The following is an 18,312-nucleotide window of genomic DNA, read 5'->3' as shown; positions in this document are numbered from 1 at the left end:
GCACACTCTCTCTCGCACTCAGAAGAGCGTGAGTACAAATGTGACCAGTGTCCGAAGGCCTTCAACTGGAAGTCCAACCTGATTCGCCACCAGATGTCACATGACAGCGGCAAGCACTACGAATGTGAAAACTGCTCCAAGGTAGAGTCCAGTCATGGGTGGAGTGTGTGTATGCTTTGTGTGTGTGTGTGTGTTTTGAGTTGAGCAAATGCAAGTAAATCTACAGCGTAACTCTAAAGGTAGGATTTGTTGTTGTGGATACGGCTGGTGCTCTGAGCAGCCATGTTGAATTGATGTCACTTGCTGAACTCTGGGTTGAGGTCCGGATTCGGAATTCCGAGAATGTTTTCTTTGTTCGTGAACAATACGAGTTCTGACCTGTAGTCGAATGCATCGTAATTCCTGAGTGTTTTCCTCGACCCATGTTTATATTTCTTAGCCCTTTTATTTGCTAGACATCTAAATGACTCTCTAGTCCTCTCAGCTTCCTGCATTTCCAGCTGTCTGATGATAACAGATGGCGAGGGATTGTTAGATACTTGTAAAGCTAGCTAGCAGAGGTCAGGACATTTTGACCAAACCTTCTCCTGCCACACCAAAGCACATCATTTACAATGTAAGACATTTTAAAGGGAAATACTCATGCAAAATCATTTAAATCCATTTCCTCACACTTTTCTCCCAACACAGACGTCGTGGAGTCGAGTAAAGAACCGACAATAAAATTCGGAAATGAACCTGAATCTCATATCTGGTGCTTTGTCAGACACTTCCTTCACCTTTGACCTTTCTCACACATGTTTCTAATGTGTGTGCTCTTTGTAGTGTGTGTGTGTGTGTGTGTGTGTGTGTGTGTGCGCGCTCCTGTTTTTTTTTGAATGCTCACATTATCCAGGTTGCTTGTATCCCATGTCTATATATGTGTATGTTTGTGTTTCTGTATGTCCTTCCTGTCATTCATCCTCAAGAATTTCTCCATTATCCGATGAAGTGTGTATTGTGTGTGAAGGCACATGTGTGTGTGTTTGTGTCTTGTGTGTGTGAATCCATCTGTCATCACATGTGAACGCCGGTGCTTTTTGAGCACAGGCATGTGTGTATTTCCGCCTGCGTGAATGGCCTTGTGATATTTTGTCTATTTGTGTGTGTGTGTGTGTGTATGTGTGTGTGTGTGTGTGTGTGTGTCCCTCTCACCCAGCAGGTGTTTACAGACCCAAGTAACTTGCAGAGACACATCCGCTCGCAGCACGTTGGTGCCCGGGCGCACGCCTGCCCTGACTGCGGCAAAACCTTCGCCACGTCGTCCGGCCTCAAGCAGCACAAACACATCCACTCGTCCGTCAAGCCCTTCATGTGTAAGTCTCTCACCCCCTTCATATGTAAGTCTGACACACACACACATATACACACACACACACACACACACACAAACACACTCACACGCACACTAATTCAATCTATCTGTGTGTCCTTGCAGTGATTCACACCAAACTTTATACTTCTTAATTAATACCTTTAATGATGTATGTTTTGTTTTTTTTCCTCATGAATAAAACAAACTTAATTAGCAAAGAAAGAAGGAAATTAATAACAAATAACTTGTCTAATAATCTGCTACATACACACACACACACCTGCTGTAAACACACAGAGTGATTCTGTGGATAGTTTCTCTTTATTGAAGTTGAGTCCTGTCCTCGTAAACCTGCTCTGCGTCTAGAACAATAAAGGTACCGTGAAAGCAAAGTACAGATTTCCTTCATTCTCATGTACAAGAAGTTTCTGCTCAATACCCAGCGCACTTTGACCTTGTAACCTATGAATGAGCTTTGATCCCTGTCTCTTGACCCCGTTGCCCCCACCGTGTTCACACTGACCTCAGTGCAGACGCTGAGATGTCGCCATCTTCCCTCGGCCACACAGTAACAAGGGAACACTGGCCATTCCAGACAAATAGCTACCACATGTAGTACAACCATTTACAGCAATCAGCATTTAAACGAGCGGCTCTAACAACAGCTAATGACCACAAACACACACACACACACGCACACACACACACACACACTCACACAGAGCAGCCCAGCCGACAGCAGTATCTGTGGGGGGCTTTGTTTGTTCGTATCCACTTTAATTGCATGTGAACTGTACATGAACTACTCACAGTGCAGTTGTCTGTGTGTGTGTGTGTGTGTGTGTGTGTGTGTGCTGATTGTCAGATTACGACAAATCTTGATATCAGAATATTGCAGAGATTATTATGTGACGTCCAAATCTGATTGGAAAACAGTACTGTGTTTGAGCAGGGTGGTCCACACACACACACACATGCACACACGCACACACATGCACATATACACACACACACACACACACTGTATGCTGTATATAATAATCATGCCTACATATTCAGGCAAACACCAAGAGACCATGGCACACAACACACACACACACACACACTCGCCTGTCTTACTGTCCTTATGAGGACCTTCCACTGACATTAATGCAACATGTAAATGCATGTTTATATCTATTACACTAAAATCTAACACTCTCTAAGCTCAGACTTATTAAAAGGTTTTTAAAATAATAAATGCTGAAATGTTTATTTTTATAAAAAAGGGAAAAGGGCAGCCTTCCCATGTGACATTATACAGTATTTAACAAACGTCCGCGCAAGGTCAAAACTCTGAGGTACTCCTGTGCTTGTGGGGACATTTGGTTCTCACTAAGGTATAAATACACACACACACACACACACACACACACACACCTCTGGACCCGGTGCTGGACATGTGGTGCCAGAATGTGTGTATAATATTTAGTACAACTGACAAAACACACAAAGTGCATATCCCCCCTTTATCAACTTGACGCCCGCTCATCCTGCACCTCAGTGTATGTATGAGTTACACATGAACAGGAAGAAAGACATGATCACACATACAAGATTACACACACACACACACACACGCTGAGTGTCGTTCTCTGTCTTTGCACTAATATTTACACTTGCTCTTTTGATCCAGACCTTGAGGAGGCCTTTTAGCTATAAACACAGCTAAGTGCAGAATTTAACTTCACACCTAATACCACACACACACACACACACACACACTGACTCACACACACCTCACCTTCTTCCTCCCTATAAATTTGGGACTGTAATGAGACATGTAATTATGAGTTATGGTGATGGTTTAACAGTTTAGTTTCTCATGTGAGGTGTTGCATGTTGAGATAGAAATGAAAGTTTTATTGTATTAAACTTGAGTCATTGTGTGTGAGTTGAAGCGTTGGTTATATACAAGTCTCAGTGTGCAAAGACAAAGATAGATGGAGACACTTCTTCAAGAGGAGTGTTTCAGCAGTTTTATTAGAAACTTTGTTGGATTTGCTTCAGTCATGAGGAACCTTTTGAAGAAGTTTACATGTTTGCGTGTGTGAGAGACAGGTCAGGGAGGGTAATCCATGGGAACGGACCTCCAGGATAGGATTCATTCAACTCAGTTTCCTTCTCACGACCAAAATAGAGCCATTGTGCTGTCTCTTAGTCTCAGCCTGTGTCCCTTTGCCACCATATGTCATTGTCTCACAATATCATTCTGCTGTGGGTGTGTGAACAAGAGAATATTCTTATCTCCTCCTATCTCTACAGCCATCTTATTCTGTAAGCATAAGTATTGTAGGTGTGTATGTATGGCATTACATCATTATCTTTGCCCCCCTGCCCTTACTGTGTGCTGTGTGTTTGATTGTCTGCAGGCGAGGTGTGCCACAAGTCCTACACCCAGTTCTCAAACCTGTGCAGACACAAGCGCATGCATGCTGACTGTCGGACTCAGATCAAGTGTAAAGACTGTGGCCAGATGTTTAGCACCACTTCTTCCCTCAACAAACACCGCCGCTTCTGCGAAGGCAAAAACCATTTTGCTGCAGCCACAGGAGGGCTCTTTGGCCCTGGCATGGCTCTTCCTGGCACTCCCGGAATGGACAAGTCGACTCTAGGAATCGGGCCAGGCTCCGCTGGTTTGGCAGATTATTTTGGTCCAAATCGGCACCATGGCGGACTAACATTTCCAGCAGCTCCTACAGCATTCCCCTTCAGTTTCCCAGGACTCTTTCCATCAGGACTGTACCACCGGCCTCCCCTCATCCCTGCAACAACTCCCATAAAAAGCCCACCAACCTTGGAATTCCAGAAGAGTCCACCATTATCCTCACCTGTGCCCGGCATGCAAGAGTCCCAGGACCTCCTGATGAGTCTCCGAAAACACTCGATCAATGGGGAAGTAGCAGAAAATGGGCCGGAGCATCTGATAGAAGGCTCCGCCACCAAGGTGAGGAACGGCATCAAGACTAGCGACCATTCAGAGAGCAGTGATCTGGATGATGTCAGCACACCAAGTGGAAGTGAGTTAGAAAGTACTTCCGGATCAGAACTGGACAGCGATGGTGAGAGTGACCGGGATCGAGGAAGGGATCAGGAAAATGGGAAAGGACAAAAGAGGAGATCCAATAGTCCTATCATGGGGCAAAGCCCCGCCCATGGCAGCTCCGGCAATGGCAGTGCTGGCAACATAAACGGAACTGACCTGCCTCCGCAAGGACTTTTTTCTCCCACTTCGGATGAGCGCACTGCTGTTTCTGGAGCCGTCAACGATTCCATCAAGGCCATTGCGTCCATTGCAGAGAAATACTTTGGCTCCACAGGACTGGCAGGGCTGCGCAGTAAAAAAGGGGACCCACTGGGATACCCTGCCATGTTTCCCCTTCCCTTCTTTCCCGCCTTCTCTCCCCCAGTCTACCCCTTCCATGAGAGGGAGCATCTTCGTCCTCGAGGCCACAAAGTGGAACCAGAGAGCCCATCACAAGAGAGCAAGAAGCCACAAGGCAGTACAGCTGAATCTCCCTTCGACCTCACCACCAAGCGCAAAGAGGAGGGCCTTGCACAGACCTTTGCCACATCGAAGCTGGAGGTGACCCATATACTCTCGGCCAATCAGGACCAACCGCTGGACCTGAGTTTGGGCGGGCGCAGCCGAAGCACACGCCTTAAATCGGGGGAGTCAAGGAAGAACCATATAATTGCAGAGGACAGAATTGAGACAGAGCCTCCAAAAGCAGACTCCACTATCCAGCATGCAAGACCCACCCCGTTCTTTATGGACCCAATCTACAGGTACTGTCAATCACAAGCCTCGCTCAGTACCACAGAATAGCTACATCACATACAGTTAATATAGTTTATACTGTCGAGATACAGTTACAGAATAATTCTAAATGATTTCAGTTCTACGACATTTCCAACCTGATGCCAGTTAGTTTGAGTAAGAACTGACAGAAGTTAAACTTTTAGCAGGGTTGAGAAGAGAAAAGCAACGGATCCATTTGAGGCGCTGAAAGAAAAGTATATGCGCCCCACACCAGGCTTCCTCTTCCACCCACAGGTAAGGTTCCCGAAATGTTCTCCAATCATCTCAAAACTTGTGATTTACCCCAGTTTCCTGAAAAATGTTCATGCAGCGTTCACCCAAGGTTTCCTTTAGTACATGGTTGCTCAACACAACATCACATTTTTGGGGTTCTTTGGTTAGTTAAGGGTTCTTCAGGTTCCTGCAGGGCTGCAACTTGAACCCCAAAACCCGATGTCATTGAATTCTACATAGAAACTTTGAAGAGAGGGAAACTATTATTGGAGTTCATTACAAAGGCTATACTTTGTACTGCATAGGTGTGTTTTAGCTTCATGTTAGCGTGTTCATATTAGCATGTAGTGAATTTGTAGGCAGTGAGATGATGTGTGGTGAGACGTCCTTCAGCCTGTGTGTGTGTGTTTTCCACTAGGATATTACAGTATAATTCTATGTTAGAGCTACCACATATTGCCCTCATGCGGGGATTGTGTGTGTGTGTGTGTGTGTCTGTGTTCACTATCATAGGTTTAAAATTACATATTATTTTTAACAGTGCTCTTTCTCTCACACTCACACACACACACACACACACACAGTCCTCTGCTATAGTGTTTTATAGGCTGTTCCAGCTTCTATTTTACAGGCTGTTTGACTAGGCAGATTTATACTGCGTGTCTGCTCGGTGTCTGTGCTCGATAACATCCACATGTGCACCACACACAGCCTAACGAGGCGTCCTATCAGCATCCACTTTACTGCTTCACACACACACTGCCCTCACCTATCAGCAGCGGGGCTACTAACAGTGCTGATGCATTATGGGAGATGTACAGAAATTCACATCGGTTCTCGAAGAGCTGTATGATGATTGGTATGATGATTCAGTACTTCACTTCAGAACTTCACTTCAGAACTTTAGTTGCAATCGTTTTTATTTCCACTATATATAGAGATAATTGGCTAAGTGGTTAGCACTGTTGCCCCTTAGAAAAAAGGGCCTGGGTTTGAATCCCGGGTTCGAACAGGCAGGGGCGTTTCTGTGGGGAGTTTGCATGTTCTCCCCGTGCCTGCATGGGTGTACTCTGGTTTCCTCCCATGGTCCAAAAACATGTTCATTAGGTTGATAGACTGAGCGAGTGTGTGTGATTGTCTGTCTATATGTGTGGCCCTGTGATGGACTGGTGACCTGTCCAGGGTGTACCCCTGCCTTTCGCCCAATGTGTGCTGAGATAGAGTTTGTTTTTAAAGTTCCACTTTCTATATTTGCTATTTTCAGAGCTTCTGACATCATGTGAAACAATCAAAACAATTCAGTTTACAATGAATATTTTGTTCATTCAGTCAGAACCTGTTCCTTTACTTTATATGATTCCTGATTTTTTTATTTTGTTGTCTCCTTTTGTCCCACCTTCAGCTCCGCATGCCTGATCAGAGGACCTGGGTGAGTGTTTATGAAGTCTTACTACCTGTGACATAACTCTCTCTCTCTTTCTCTCTCTCATACTCACACACTCAAAAACACACACTCACAGCATTTAGAATTGTGTTGCAATAAACTACATGAGATTAAATCACACAAACACACTTAGAACTAGGCTTAAATGCTTTAAGTGTTTATAAACACACACACACTCTCTCTCTCAGGCCATCTCACCGAGTCTCACACAGATGACTGCAGTCAGTAAGGTCATTAATCACCATCTTATCAGAAAGAAACTGCAGAAGCCAGTCATGTATCATTTCTAATGAGAGAACATTATTTCCAGTCCCGCGAGCCATTTGTCATGCATTACACAGGAACGCTGTTCCCACAGCATCTGTGTGTGTGTGTGTGTGTGTGTGGCGTTATTAAAGGTTATGGCAGCTGTGCTTTCATCTTCTTACACCACATGTGTGTGAAAACTGCATTTAGCAAATACATCAGGTGTTTGATAAAAAGCTTTTAGATAAAATGGTGTGTGTGTGTGTAAGGTTGTGAATGAGTATATATGCATATGACTGTCAGAGTCCATTCGTAATGTGTGTGAGGGTGTGTGTGTGTTTGTGTGTGTGTGTGTAAGGTTGTGAATGAGTATATATGCATATGACTGTCAGAGTCCATTCGTAATGTGTGTGAGGGTGTGTGTGTGTTTGTGTGTGTGTGTGTAAGGTTGTGAATGAGTATATATGCATATGACTGTCAGAGTCCATTCGTAATGTGTGTGAGGGTGTGTGTGTGTTTGTGTGTGTGTGTGTGTGTAAGGTTGTGAATGAGTATATATGCATATGACTGTCAGAGTCCATTCGTAATGTGTGTGAGGGTGTGTGTATGTGTGTGTGTGTGTGTGTAAGGTTGTGAATGAGTATATATGCATATGACTGTCAGAGTCCATTCGTAATGTGTGTGAGGGTGTGTGTGTGTTTGTGTGTGTGTGTGTAAGGTTGTGAATGAGTATATATGCATATGACTGTCAGAGTCCATTCGTAATGTGTGTGAGGGTGTGTGTATGTGTGTGTGTGTGTGTGAGGGTGTGTGTCCATGTAACAGTTGTTATTTCTGATGTCTGCCTCTGATAATAGCAAACATTCAAGAATGTGATTATTTACAGAACATCATCAAGTGGTCGTCATCCAGTCGTCTCTCTGGGACACAATTGTATGTGGTGTGTGTGTATGTGTGTGTGTGTTTGGGGGTCGGGCAGAGGGTGGAGGGGGAGGTTGTTGGGGTCGTGGTGTTTGGGTGTAGGATGAGGGAATTTCCAAATTTTAGACATCTGGTACCCCGATAAGATCAACAGTTCAGAATGCAACTCACTAATGAAAGCTTTCTCAGCTCCACACAGCAATCACCAGCAAAACGTTTCCCTTTCAACACAGGGGCACATCTTTCCCTTCTTCTCTTCCCTTTCTTTCTTTCTTTCTTTCTTTCTTTCTTTCTTTCTTTCTTTCTTTCTTTCTTTCTTTCTTTCTTTCTTTCTTTCTTCACTAATTTTAAATTCTTTGGTCAATAGATACCACTATTTGGTATCTATCTATCTATCTATCTATCTATCTATCTATCTATCTATCTATCTATCTATCTATCTATCTATCTATCTATCTATCTATCTATCTATCTATAATCTGAAGGAATGAGAGAAAGGGAGGTATAGTTATGTTTTTTTTGCTAATTGGTTTAATTACTTAATTTGTGTGTATGTGTGTGTGTGTGTGTGTGTGTGACACTTTTAGTGCAGTTTATGTTAGTGAGATTTAAGGGTTTTATTGAGCATTACCATTAGCATAAACATAAACAACCCACTGCTAATGCATAATGCATTCACAGCAGAAACATGACAACCTCCTCTCTCTCTCTCTCTCTCTCTCTCTCTCTCACACACACACACACACACACACACTCTACCTTTCTCCCCTTCCTTACCTTTCTCTCATTTACTCTCATTCTGTCTTTCTCTGTACCCCTCTCTCTCTCTCTCTCTCTGTCTCTCTCTCCCTCTATAGTGCACTTGCTGTACCCCCTTCACTGTACACTTGCTCTTTTCCCCTCAGCTCTGATTTGTTCTGTAGTCTGTAATAAATGTACAGGATCACGCAGCCAAAATCCAATAAAGGCGAAAGTAATGCAGATTTTTGGGTGTTGCCTGTTAAGTCAAGGCACTCGTCTTCTCCTTTTCCCTCCATTCTCTAGCTCTCTCTCTCCTCCCTTTCCTCCCTTCCCTTCATCCCTCTCACGGCTTGACGATATCATTATTATCCCTGTCGCGCCCTTGATCGCTAATGTCAACATCTTTCATATTGAGGAATGTGCTGTCTGCTCACATTGTGCGCCGAATGCTTTACAGCCCAACAGAGGACATGAATCACTCCATGCCACACACACACACACACACACACACACACACCTGCATATCTCAGACCTGGATAGAGGTCTATACAAAGCAACACTTAAATATATAGAATTTATGCATATGAACACACACACACACACACACACACACACACTGCCGTGTCAGACAGCTGTGAGTCCCAGCACTCCTCTGAGAATTAGTCCACTTCTGATGAAAGCAGTCTTTTGACTTCATTAGCAGATTGGCAGCATGCCTCTGTGCATCCAGTCATCTGTGTGTGTGTGTGTGTGTTGAGTAACCATCAATAACGATGCAGTACAAATTTCTATTGTTCCTAGTTCCAGCTAATACAGTTATTCAGCTCTGACAGGTAGCTTGATGAATTCTGGAATCTGATTGGTCAGAAGGTTTTGATTCATTTTCTATAGCAGCAGCTCTGTCTCTGAATTAGATTAGGAACACAAAGGAAATTAGAGAGAGTTTCATGTCAAATTAACAAATAAATAAATAAAGGCACCCTCCAGGAAGTTTGTTGTTTGGTAAAAGTGATTATAAATGTGAAAGTGCTGAAGTTCTGGATATCCTTTCGTCTTTTCTCACTCAGATGTCAGCGATAGAAAACATGGCGGAGAAACTGGAAGCATTCGGGCCGCTGAAGTCGGACGCCGGCGACATCATGCGCTCCGTTCCATCCATGTTTGATTTCCGGGCTCCGGCTACGACGCTGCCTGAAACACTGCTGCGTAAAGGGAAGGAGCGCTACACGTGCAGGTGACCCTCACACACACACTCACACACACACACACACACACACACACACACACTGCCTGAAACACTGCTGTGTAAAGGGAAGGAGCGCTACACATGCAGGTGACCCTCACACACACACTCACACACACACTGCCTGAAACACTGCTGTGTAAAGGGAAGGAGCGCTACACATGCAGGTGACCCTCACACACACACTCACACACACACACACACACACACTGCCTGAAACACTGCTGCGTAAAGGGAAGGAGCGCTACACCTCTCATTCCAGTTACATTACAAATCAGTGACCATCCTGTGAGCCTGAGAATGTGGTTTAGGATTACTGTTGTGTGTATATATTTGTGTGTGTGTGTGTGTGTGTGATGTATTTGTGACTAAAGAGGTGTTTCCTTCCTACACAGATACTGCGGCAAAATATTCCCACGCTCAGCTAACCTCACACGGCATCTCAGAACACACACGGGGGAGCAGCCGTACAGGTGAGACACGCACACACACACACACATACATACAGTTCCATTGTTTTAGGGCATTTGAATATGTGTGTGTTTGTGTGTGTGTGTGTGTGTGTGTGTGTGTGTACAGAGAGTGTGGGAACACAGGTTCTGTGATGAAAATGCATAGGCAGATGTCTCCTCTTCACACACACACACACACACACACACACACAGCTCTTTATTAGCTTCAGTCTGCGGATATTTTCAAACAACATTCCTGAACAGACGGAAGAATAAATACAGACAGAAGTGAGCAGAGAGCTTGTACATTTTGTTCATGGACGTCTGGAACAATTAGCATTGTACTAAATAATTTGGGAGATGAATAACAGTGTCAGTCGCCACGGTAATGACATGATGACATGCAGGGAATAGAATGAGAAAGAGAGAGAGAGAGAGAGAGAAGAAAAGAGAATATTGAGGTGATGTCCGTCTCTCTTGGATACCATAGACACACACACACACACACACACAATTCCATGTCCCAGCTCTCTAACAAAAACCAAATCTCAAGCACACAGAGAGAGTGAAAGAGAAAGAGAGAGAGTCTGTGTGTGTGTGTGTGTGTGTCAGTCAGATAGAAAGAGAGAGTAAGTGAAGTGTGTTTGTCTGGACTGTAGAAAGAGAGCAGATAGAATCTGTAATCACACTAAAATAACACACGCTAAATACTTGGCAGAGAGAGACTGAGAGAAAAAGGATGGAAACTTTATGTTGAGATATCAGGAAAATGACTTTCAGACATTTATGTGTGTGTGTGTGTGTGTGTTGGGGGGCACAGGGGGGGCACAGGGGGCATATGGGGGAAGGGGGGCACATGGGGGCGGATGGGGGGGATAAAATCCTTTCAGATCTCTTCCAATTCCCTGACTAAAGCAACTGTTTAAGAGGCATATCTAATTTCTTTCACTCTGTGTGTGTGTGTGTTTGCCTGTGTGTGTGTGTGTGTGTCCACGGCAGGTGTAAGTATTGCGATCGTTCGTTCAGCATCTCGTCGAATCTGCAGCGCCACATCAGGAACATCCACAACAAAGAGAAACCATTCAAATGTCACCTGTGTGACCGCTGCTTTGGGCAACAGACCAACCTGGACAGGCATCTGAAAAAACACGAGAACGGTAATCTGTCAGGTACAACACACACACACACACAGGCAAACACACACACAGGCAAACACACACACAGGCAAACACATACACACACACAGGCAAACACACACACACACAGGCAAACACACACACACAGGCAAACACACACACACACAGGCAAACACACATACACAGGCAAACACACACACACACACACAGGCAAACACACACACACACAGGCAAACACACATACACAGGCAAACACACACACACACACAGGCAAACACACATACACAGGCAAACACACACACACACAGGCAAACACACATACACAGGCAAACACACACACAGGCAAACACACACACACACAGGCAAACACACACACACACACACACAGGCAAACACACATACACAGGCAAACACACACACAGGCAAACACACACACACAGGCAAACACACACACACACAGGCAAACACACACACACACACACAGGCAAACACACACACACAGGCAAACACACATACACAGGCAAACACACACAGGCAAACACACACACACACACAGGCAAACACACACACACACACAGGCAAACACACACACACACACACACACACACACACATACATACATACATACATACATACACACACACACACACACACACACACACACACACAGGCAAACACACATACACAGGCAAACACACACACACAGGCAAACACACACACACACACACACACCTACATACATACATACATGCATACACACACACACACACACACACACACACATACATACATACACATAATACACTCACATACACACACTAACACACACATACACACACTAAAACACACTCACATACACACACTAACACACACTCACATACACACACTAACACACGCACACACACATTCACATACACACACACACTAACACACTCACACTGACACACACTCACTCAAACATACACACACACTCACTCACACACACACAATTATTTTTACAAAACAATAAGAACCAGAACATCCAGAAACAAACTACAAAACACAAAGGGAAGAAGTAGAATCAATTTTTTGGAATAGCAAGTGAAAATTGGTGTGTGTGTGTGTATGTGTGTGTGGATGTGTGTGGATGTGTGTGGGTGTGTGTGTGTGTGTGTGGATGTGTGTGGGTGTGTGTGGGTGTGTGTGTGTGTAGGCACAGCCATGTCGTCGCCACAGTCGGAGCTGGACAGCAGCAGCGCTATTCTGGATGATAAAGAAGACTCGTACTTCAACGAGATTCGCAACTTCATCAGCAGCAGCGGCCAGAGCGCTGGCTCACCTCCACACTCCGACGAAGGGTAAGCATCATCATCATCATCATCATCAGTCACTGGCTGGTTCTTGGCTGTGTGTTTTTTTGATTTACGAGTCACTCAGGAAACTTTTCATCAGTGTGTTTTTAGTGCAATCTAATTCCACTGCTGCAAAATCAGAAAATACCAAACTGTGCACTGTGGCTTTTCAACACACACACACACACACACACTCCACTATTCTGTCAGTCGTCAGTCCACACCGTTTGCCGGAGGCAGGGCAGCGAGGTAATTACACACAAACATTAGTGAGCACGGAGCGCCTCAGACTTTATTAATTAACCTTTGTCTGCATGTGTGTGTGTGTGTTTGTGTGTGTGTGCGTGTGTGTGTGTGTTATTAATTACCCTGTCGCCAGCAGTCTGTGAGAGTTAAAGACAGGTCGGTCTCCAGCTGGACGTGTTCAGTGATTGGTTTATTGTCAGTGTGTGTAACATTGTCTACGTGTGTGTGTGTGTGTATTTGTGTGTGTGTTCAATATTGCTCTATCTGTGTATCTGTAATTACGTATCGCCACCCACTATCACACACACATACACACACACACACACACACACATACAGATAAAGATTGAGCATGTATTTGTTTGAATTTTCCACACTCATTACAGTACTAAGCACAGGAGGTACATCATCTGTGCTAATACCAGTGTGTGTGTCTGTGTGTGTGTGTGTGTGTGTGAAGGTGTTTACCTGTGTGTTATTGTGTGTATATGCATGTGTGTGATAGTTTGTGAAGGTGTTTGCATGTGTGTGTGTGTGTGTGTGTGTGTGTGTGTGCGCACAGTTAACGAGAGCCACATCTGGTCCCAACATGTGGTTGTGAACAGGAAGTAGGTTTGGGTCTGGAGGTCAGGGGTTGTGGAGTGTTTCCTGTCAAAGTGACTGCTCCTGATAGATACTTTATCCTCCACAAATTACCCCCTTAATTAACCAATCTGTTTTCATCATCACGCCATCCTGCTCTCTCTCTCTCTCTGTCCCTCTCTCTCTCTCTCCCTCTCTTATTTTCTTTCAAGTTTCTTTTCACTTTCTCTTTTTTTCATTCACTCTCTTTCACTGTGTAATTAGCGTCTATGTGCAAATGCTGCACTTCATCCACTGATCCTTCATTTCCTGATGTATAGTCCATTTGGTAGCACACACACACACACACATTCCACTTTTTCACTCTTTCACTAGGTGATGTACAGAGTTTGAGAGGTGATGAGAGAGACTTCCAGACCCGTAATTAGCAAATCGCTTGTAGTGCATGGCTCTGGCTCATTTCCTCTGGACACTGTGTGTGTGTGTGTGTGTGAGAGCGAGAGAGAAAGAGTAGATATGGCCAGTTTGGCAGCTCTCGCTCCACTCTCACCAAATGGGGCTGTCAGCTAAATATTTGCCCTATTAGATGAATAGGAGATAGTCAAGAAAATAAACAACAGGACGAGACAGAGTGAGAGAGAGACAGAGAGAGAGAGAGAGAGAGAGAGAGAGAGAGAGAGAGAAGCGGAAAATTTGAGAAGGAGAAGAGAAAAGGGGACAGAGCGAGAGAGAGGAAAATAAACGAGTGATGGGAAAGAGGGAAAGAGAGAACCCGTTTAAGTGCCTTGATGATAGAATGTTTGCTGCTCTGCCAAGCTGGAGCTTTTTTCAGAACACACACACACACACACATACACACACACACACGCAATCCCATTAAATCCCATTCTACATCTACGATCCTCAGGTTGAACAGTGGCCATTTCGAGGACGACAAAACCGTCACCGATCGGAGGTCACATGACCTGGATGAGGAGGAAGGGGAGGAGCCTGGTGTGGAGGAAGAGGGAGCAGAGCCTTGTGATGCCAACAAACCTGGCAACAAAGCGGCGTCTTGCAACCTAGTCAACGACGTCGGCAACGACATCAACGACGACGAGCTGGACTACGACGGTGCAACTGATGGACTTCTGGACTGCAAATCTTCACCGCGGAGGTGTGTGTGTGTATGCTTCTTTTTTGTTTTGTGCAACTTTTTACACACGTCATAAATCATACACACAATTCATTAACACACACACACATCACAGGTTCGATGAGGATGACGAGGAGGAAGAGCACGGCGGATTTCCAGCTCTGGATCACATCCGTCACTTCGGCGCAGAAGAGGCGGAGCTCAGTGACAGTGATGTCACAGGATTTGACTCCGCCCACCTGTCTGAGGCTGTGAAGCAGCCACTCTACAGGAAGTCCAAATCGCAGGTAACGGCTCCAGCAGTTATCACGCTGCCTCTTTTACTCCATTTCTGAAATCAGTCACCATCAGTAACACGCGCTGAGATAATTAGCCGCGTGACGGAACTGCGGCATCGGAATGAAATATATTTTTGCAGGTTAGTAATTAGCTGAGTAATAATTAATGATGTCATTATTAGATAATTAGGGTGTAATTACTGTTGACCCCCAAGCGCTTGGTCCCTTGTGACTGTGTGTGAGTCTGCGCATGTGAAGGTGTGTATCACGACTCGGCCAAAAGAGGAAATGACATCACTGATACCAACAGAAAATATATAACAGATACTGATAGCTTTAATGACATCAAATCTCGCTTTACCTCACACATCTTCCAAAGAACAGTTGACACTAGGGTTATCCGATTCCAGGTTTAGAGTCATTTTCCAAGTGATTCGAATCACTTGAGTCGATTCCATGAGTTGATTCCCTGCAGTAATTTTCTACACATAGTGAAAGAAATAGAGAAAGAGCAGAAGCTAAAATCAATGGTGTGAGATTAATTAATCACTTTAGCTTGTAATGGTTAAGCTAGTCAGTACAGCAGCACAACTTTTAACCAGAAATATCTCTCCCTCTCTCTTTCTGTCTCACTATCTCTCTCTCTCTCTCTCTCTCTCTCTCTCTCTCTCGCTGTAGGCTTATGCCATGATGTTATCTCTGGCAGATAAAGACCCTTTGCCTCCTTCCTCTCACGCCGCCTCGGTGTGGCACACACTCGGACGTGCGGCAGAGTCCAACGCCATCCAATCCCTCAGTCACGTATGATGTTCTTCACATCTGATCTCTGTGACCTCTAAACCCCAACCACAGGCACTCGGACCCAACCCGGGCTCCGTCAGGCACAGCTCATAAACTGCTGAGTAGAGCACTCTGTTCTTCTGAAAACACTAATGTCAGGGTCCTTGGAGTGCATCCACACACACACACACACACACACACTATCCAATAACACTAATCGTTACATAATCTGACATTACACATTTTATTCCAATCAATGATTTTTTTTATGATGCTGATTTACAGTATAAGACAAATATCTCCATGATGATGATGATGATGAAGTCATGCAGACAGTAGTAGTAATAAAAAGTGTATTTATTCTCTCCAGTTTCTATGTTTTGCACAGCAACGGCAGCTCGTGAACAGGGGAAAGGGTTCATTTTAAGTGTAACACTCTGATTTTACCATATATATATTTTTCCATTGTGTCACTTAAGGGGCCCTTGTGAGTCTTCCATATTAAAAATAGAGACACACACACACACACACACACACAGATCGTCAGTCCAATGGTCATATTCGCTATGTTTTTATTACTATATGTCTTTTTATTATTGCGTTTTAAAGCTTGCCTCACACACACACACACACACACACACACTGTTACTAATGACATTCCCTTTAATCCAGAATAATCCACAACAACCTTTTTTAAAAAAGGACAGGTTACGATGTTAGCCGGTGTGTAAATTCATTGTAATATATTAAAAATTGGACTCGTAACAGGTCACACGGGGGCACTCTTACGAAATTAAATAAATAAAAATACAAAAAAAAGAAAGAAAAGATGTAAAGAGAACAGAGTGTGTGTGGACTGCTCTCTGTCATTTAAAGCACTGCATCTCTAACCTAGTCTCCGCCCAGTCTCTCCGCGCTGTCCAATGACAGCCGAGACGCCATTTCTTTGCATAAAAAGATAAGTGTTTTTCTTTTCTTTTGGAGACAGGTTGTAAAAATAAATCATTTTGTTTGTTGTTGTTGTTTGTTTGTTTTTTTTCTAAACAGAGAAAACCTGTAAAAGTACTGAAGTTTGTAGGAGCTTCTAGCGTAGTGTTGTTCTTTTCGAGACCGACGTTACCACCGCGCGGCCCACGTGCTAGTAGCTAGCTGTTCCATCCTCATGTGTTTCATTTCTAGACAATCATGAGTTCATCGTTTGTTTCATGTCGGGGTTTTTTTTTTATGTCTTTCTTCTACTCTGGTTGACGTTATTGCTGTGTATGTTGAAAATTGTATTTATTTCCATAGTTTGTTTACTGAATAGCACTGCTCTTGAGCTCCCCCTTGTGGTGAAGTGGGAGGACACACGTCATGTCTGCGTGCCAGATAGTATTACACCCTCATCACGTCTTAACCTTCTAATGAAACTGGTCTATGATATAGTTATTACTTAGGATTTTTTTTTTTTTTTTTTGGATGACACATTTATTAATTCAAGTGTAAAATATTAAAAATGGGATAAAAAATAAAAAAAAAAGGAGAGCATAAAAATCAAAGATATTTCTTCATTAAAAAAAAAAAGAAAAAGAAAACGCATGACTGGTCTGGCTTAGAGAATTGTACCATTTTTTTCTACAGTTGTGTGCAAGCTCGTGTGATGTTCGGGTCCTTTTTGAGTCGTCGTGCCAAACTTTATGATTAAACAAAAAAAAAGAAAGAAAAGAAAATAGGGGAAAAAAAGAAAAAACTTTCTTTGTCTTCAGATGTTGAAGGACCGGATTTTTTTTGTTGTTGGTTTGTTTGTTGTCATTGTTTATAATTCCATTTTTGAACGTAATTGGCAAAGTCGAGGTACTTTTGTTCTGATGCTTTCTACAATGTAACTGTAATGCATTTCAACTGAGTTTAATGGAGTAATGTGGGCGGAGCAAACTAAAGAAATAAAGGACTCCAGTGTAGACTTGTGCACTCTGTCTCTGAGTTTTTCATCAGCAGCTTCTCTTCTCTTTCTCTTTCTCTTCTCTTTCTCTTCCTTTTTCTCTTTACTTTCTCTTCTCTTTCTCTTCACTTTCTCTTCTCTTTCTCTTCAATTTCTCTTTACTTTCTTCTCATTTTCTCTTCACTTTCTCTTCACTTTCTCTTCTCTTTCTCCTCTCTTTCTCTCCTCTTTCTTTTCTCTTTCCCTTCTCTTTTCTTCTCTTTTTCTTCTCTTTCTCCCCACTTTTTCTTCATGTTATCTTCTCTTTCTATTCTCTTTTTGTTCTCTTGATCTTCACTTTCTTTACACTTCCTCTTCTCTTTATCTTTTCTTTCTCTTTTCTTTCTCTTCACTTTCTTTACACTTTCTCTTCACTTTCTCTTCTCCTC

General features: G+C 43.6%; 1 protein-coding gene across 9 annotated transcripts in view; it reads left to right on the top strand.

The window, feature by feature from the left end:
- mecom (MDS1 and EVI1 complex locus) overlaps positions 1–17,910 on the top strand; it is a 138,094-nt gene extending 120,184 nt beyond the window's left edge. For 2 of the 9 annotated variants that reach the window (XM_058413786.1, XM_058413795.1), the window contains 12 exons: positions 1–141; positions 1,199–1,379; positions 3,766–5,182; positions 5,360–5,450; positions 6,832–6,858; positions 9,849–10,015; positions 10,420–10,497; positions 11,476–11,645; positions 12,805–12,949; positions 14,678–14,926; positions 15,021–15,192; positions 15,862–17,910. The exon at positions 1–141 is cut by the window's left edge and continues 7 nt beyond it. In XM_058413786.1, coding sequence (XP_058269769.1) covers positions 1–141; positions 1,199–1,379; positions 3,766–5,182; positions 5,360–5,450; positions 6,832–6,858; positions 9,849–10,015; positions 10,420–10,497; positions 11,476–11,645; positions 12,805–12,949; positions 14,678–14,926; positions 15,021–15,192; positions 15,862–15,990 — 2,967 coding nt within the window. In that variant the 3' untranslated portion in view covers positions 15,991–17,910. The remainder of the gene's footprint in view (positions 142–1,198; positions 1,380–3,765; positions 5,183–5,359; positions 5,451–6,831; positions 6,859–9,848; positions 10,016–10,419; positions 10,498–11,475; positions 11,646–12,804; positions 12,950–14,677; positions 14,927–15,020; positions 15,193–15,861) is intronic. The other 7 variants (XM_058413789.1, XM_058413788.1, XM_058413794.1 and 4 more) reach the window with 7 other exon arrangements.
- The last annotated feature ends 402 nt before the right edge of the window (positions 17,911–18,312 follow it).

This window comes from Hemibagrus wyckioides, linkage group LG17 (assembly GCF_019097595.1).
Source record: "Hemibagrus wyckioides isolate EC202008001 linkage group LG17, SWU_Hwy_1.0, whole genome shotgun sequence".
NCBI lineage: Eukaryota > Metazoa > Chordata > Actinopteri > Siluriformes > Bagridae > Hemibagrus > Hemibagrus wyckioides.
This window is presented reverse-complemented; position numbering and strand designations above follow the sequence as displayed.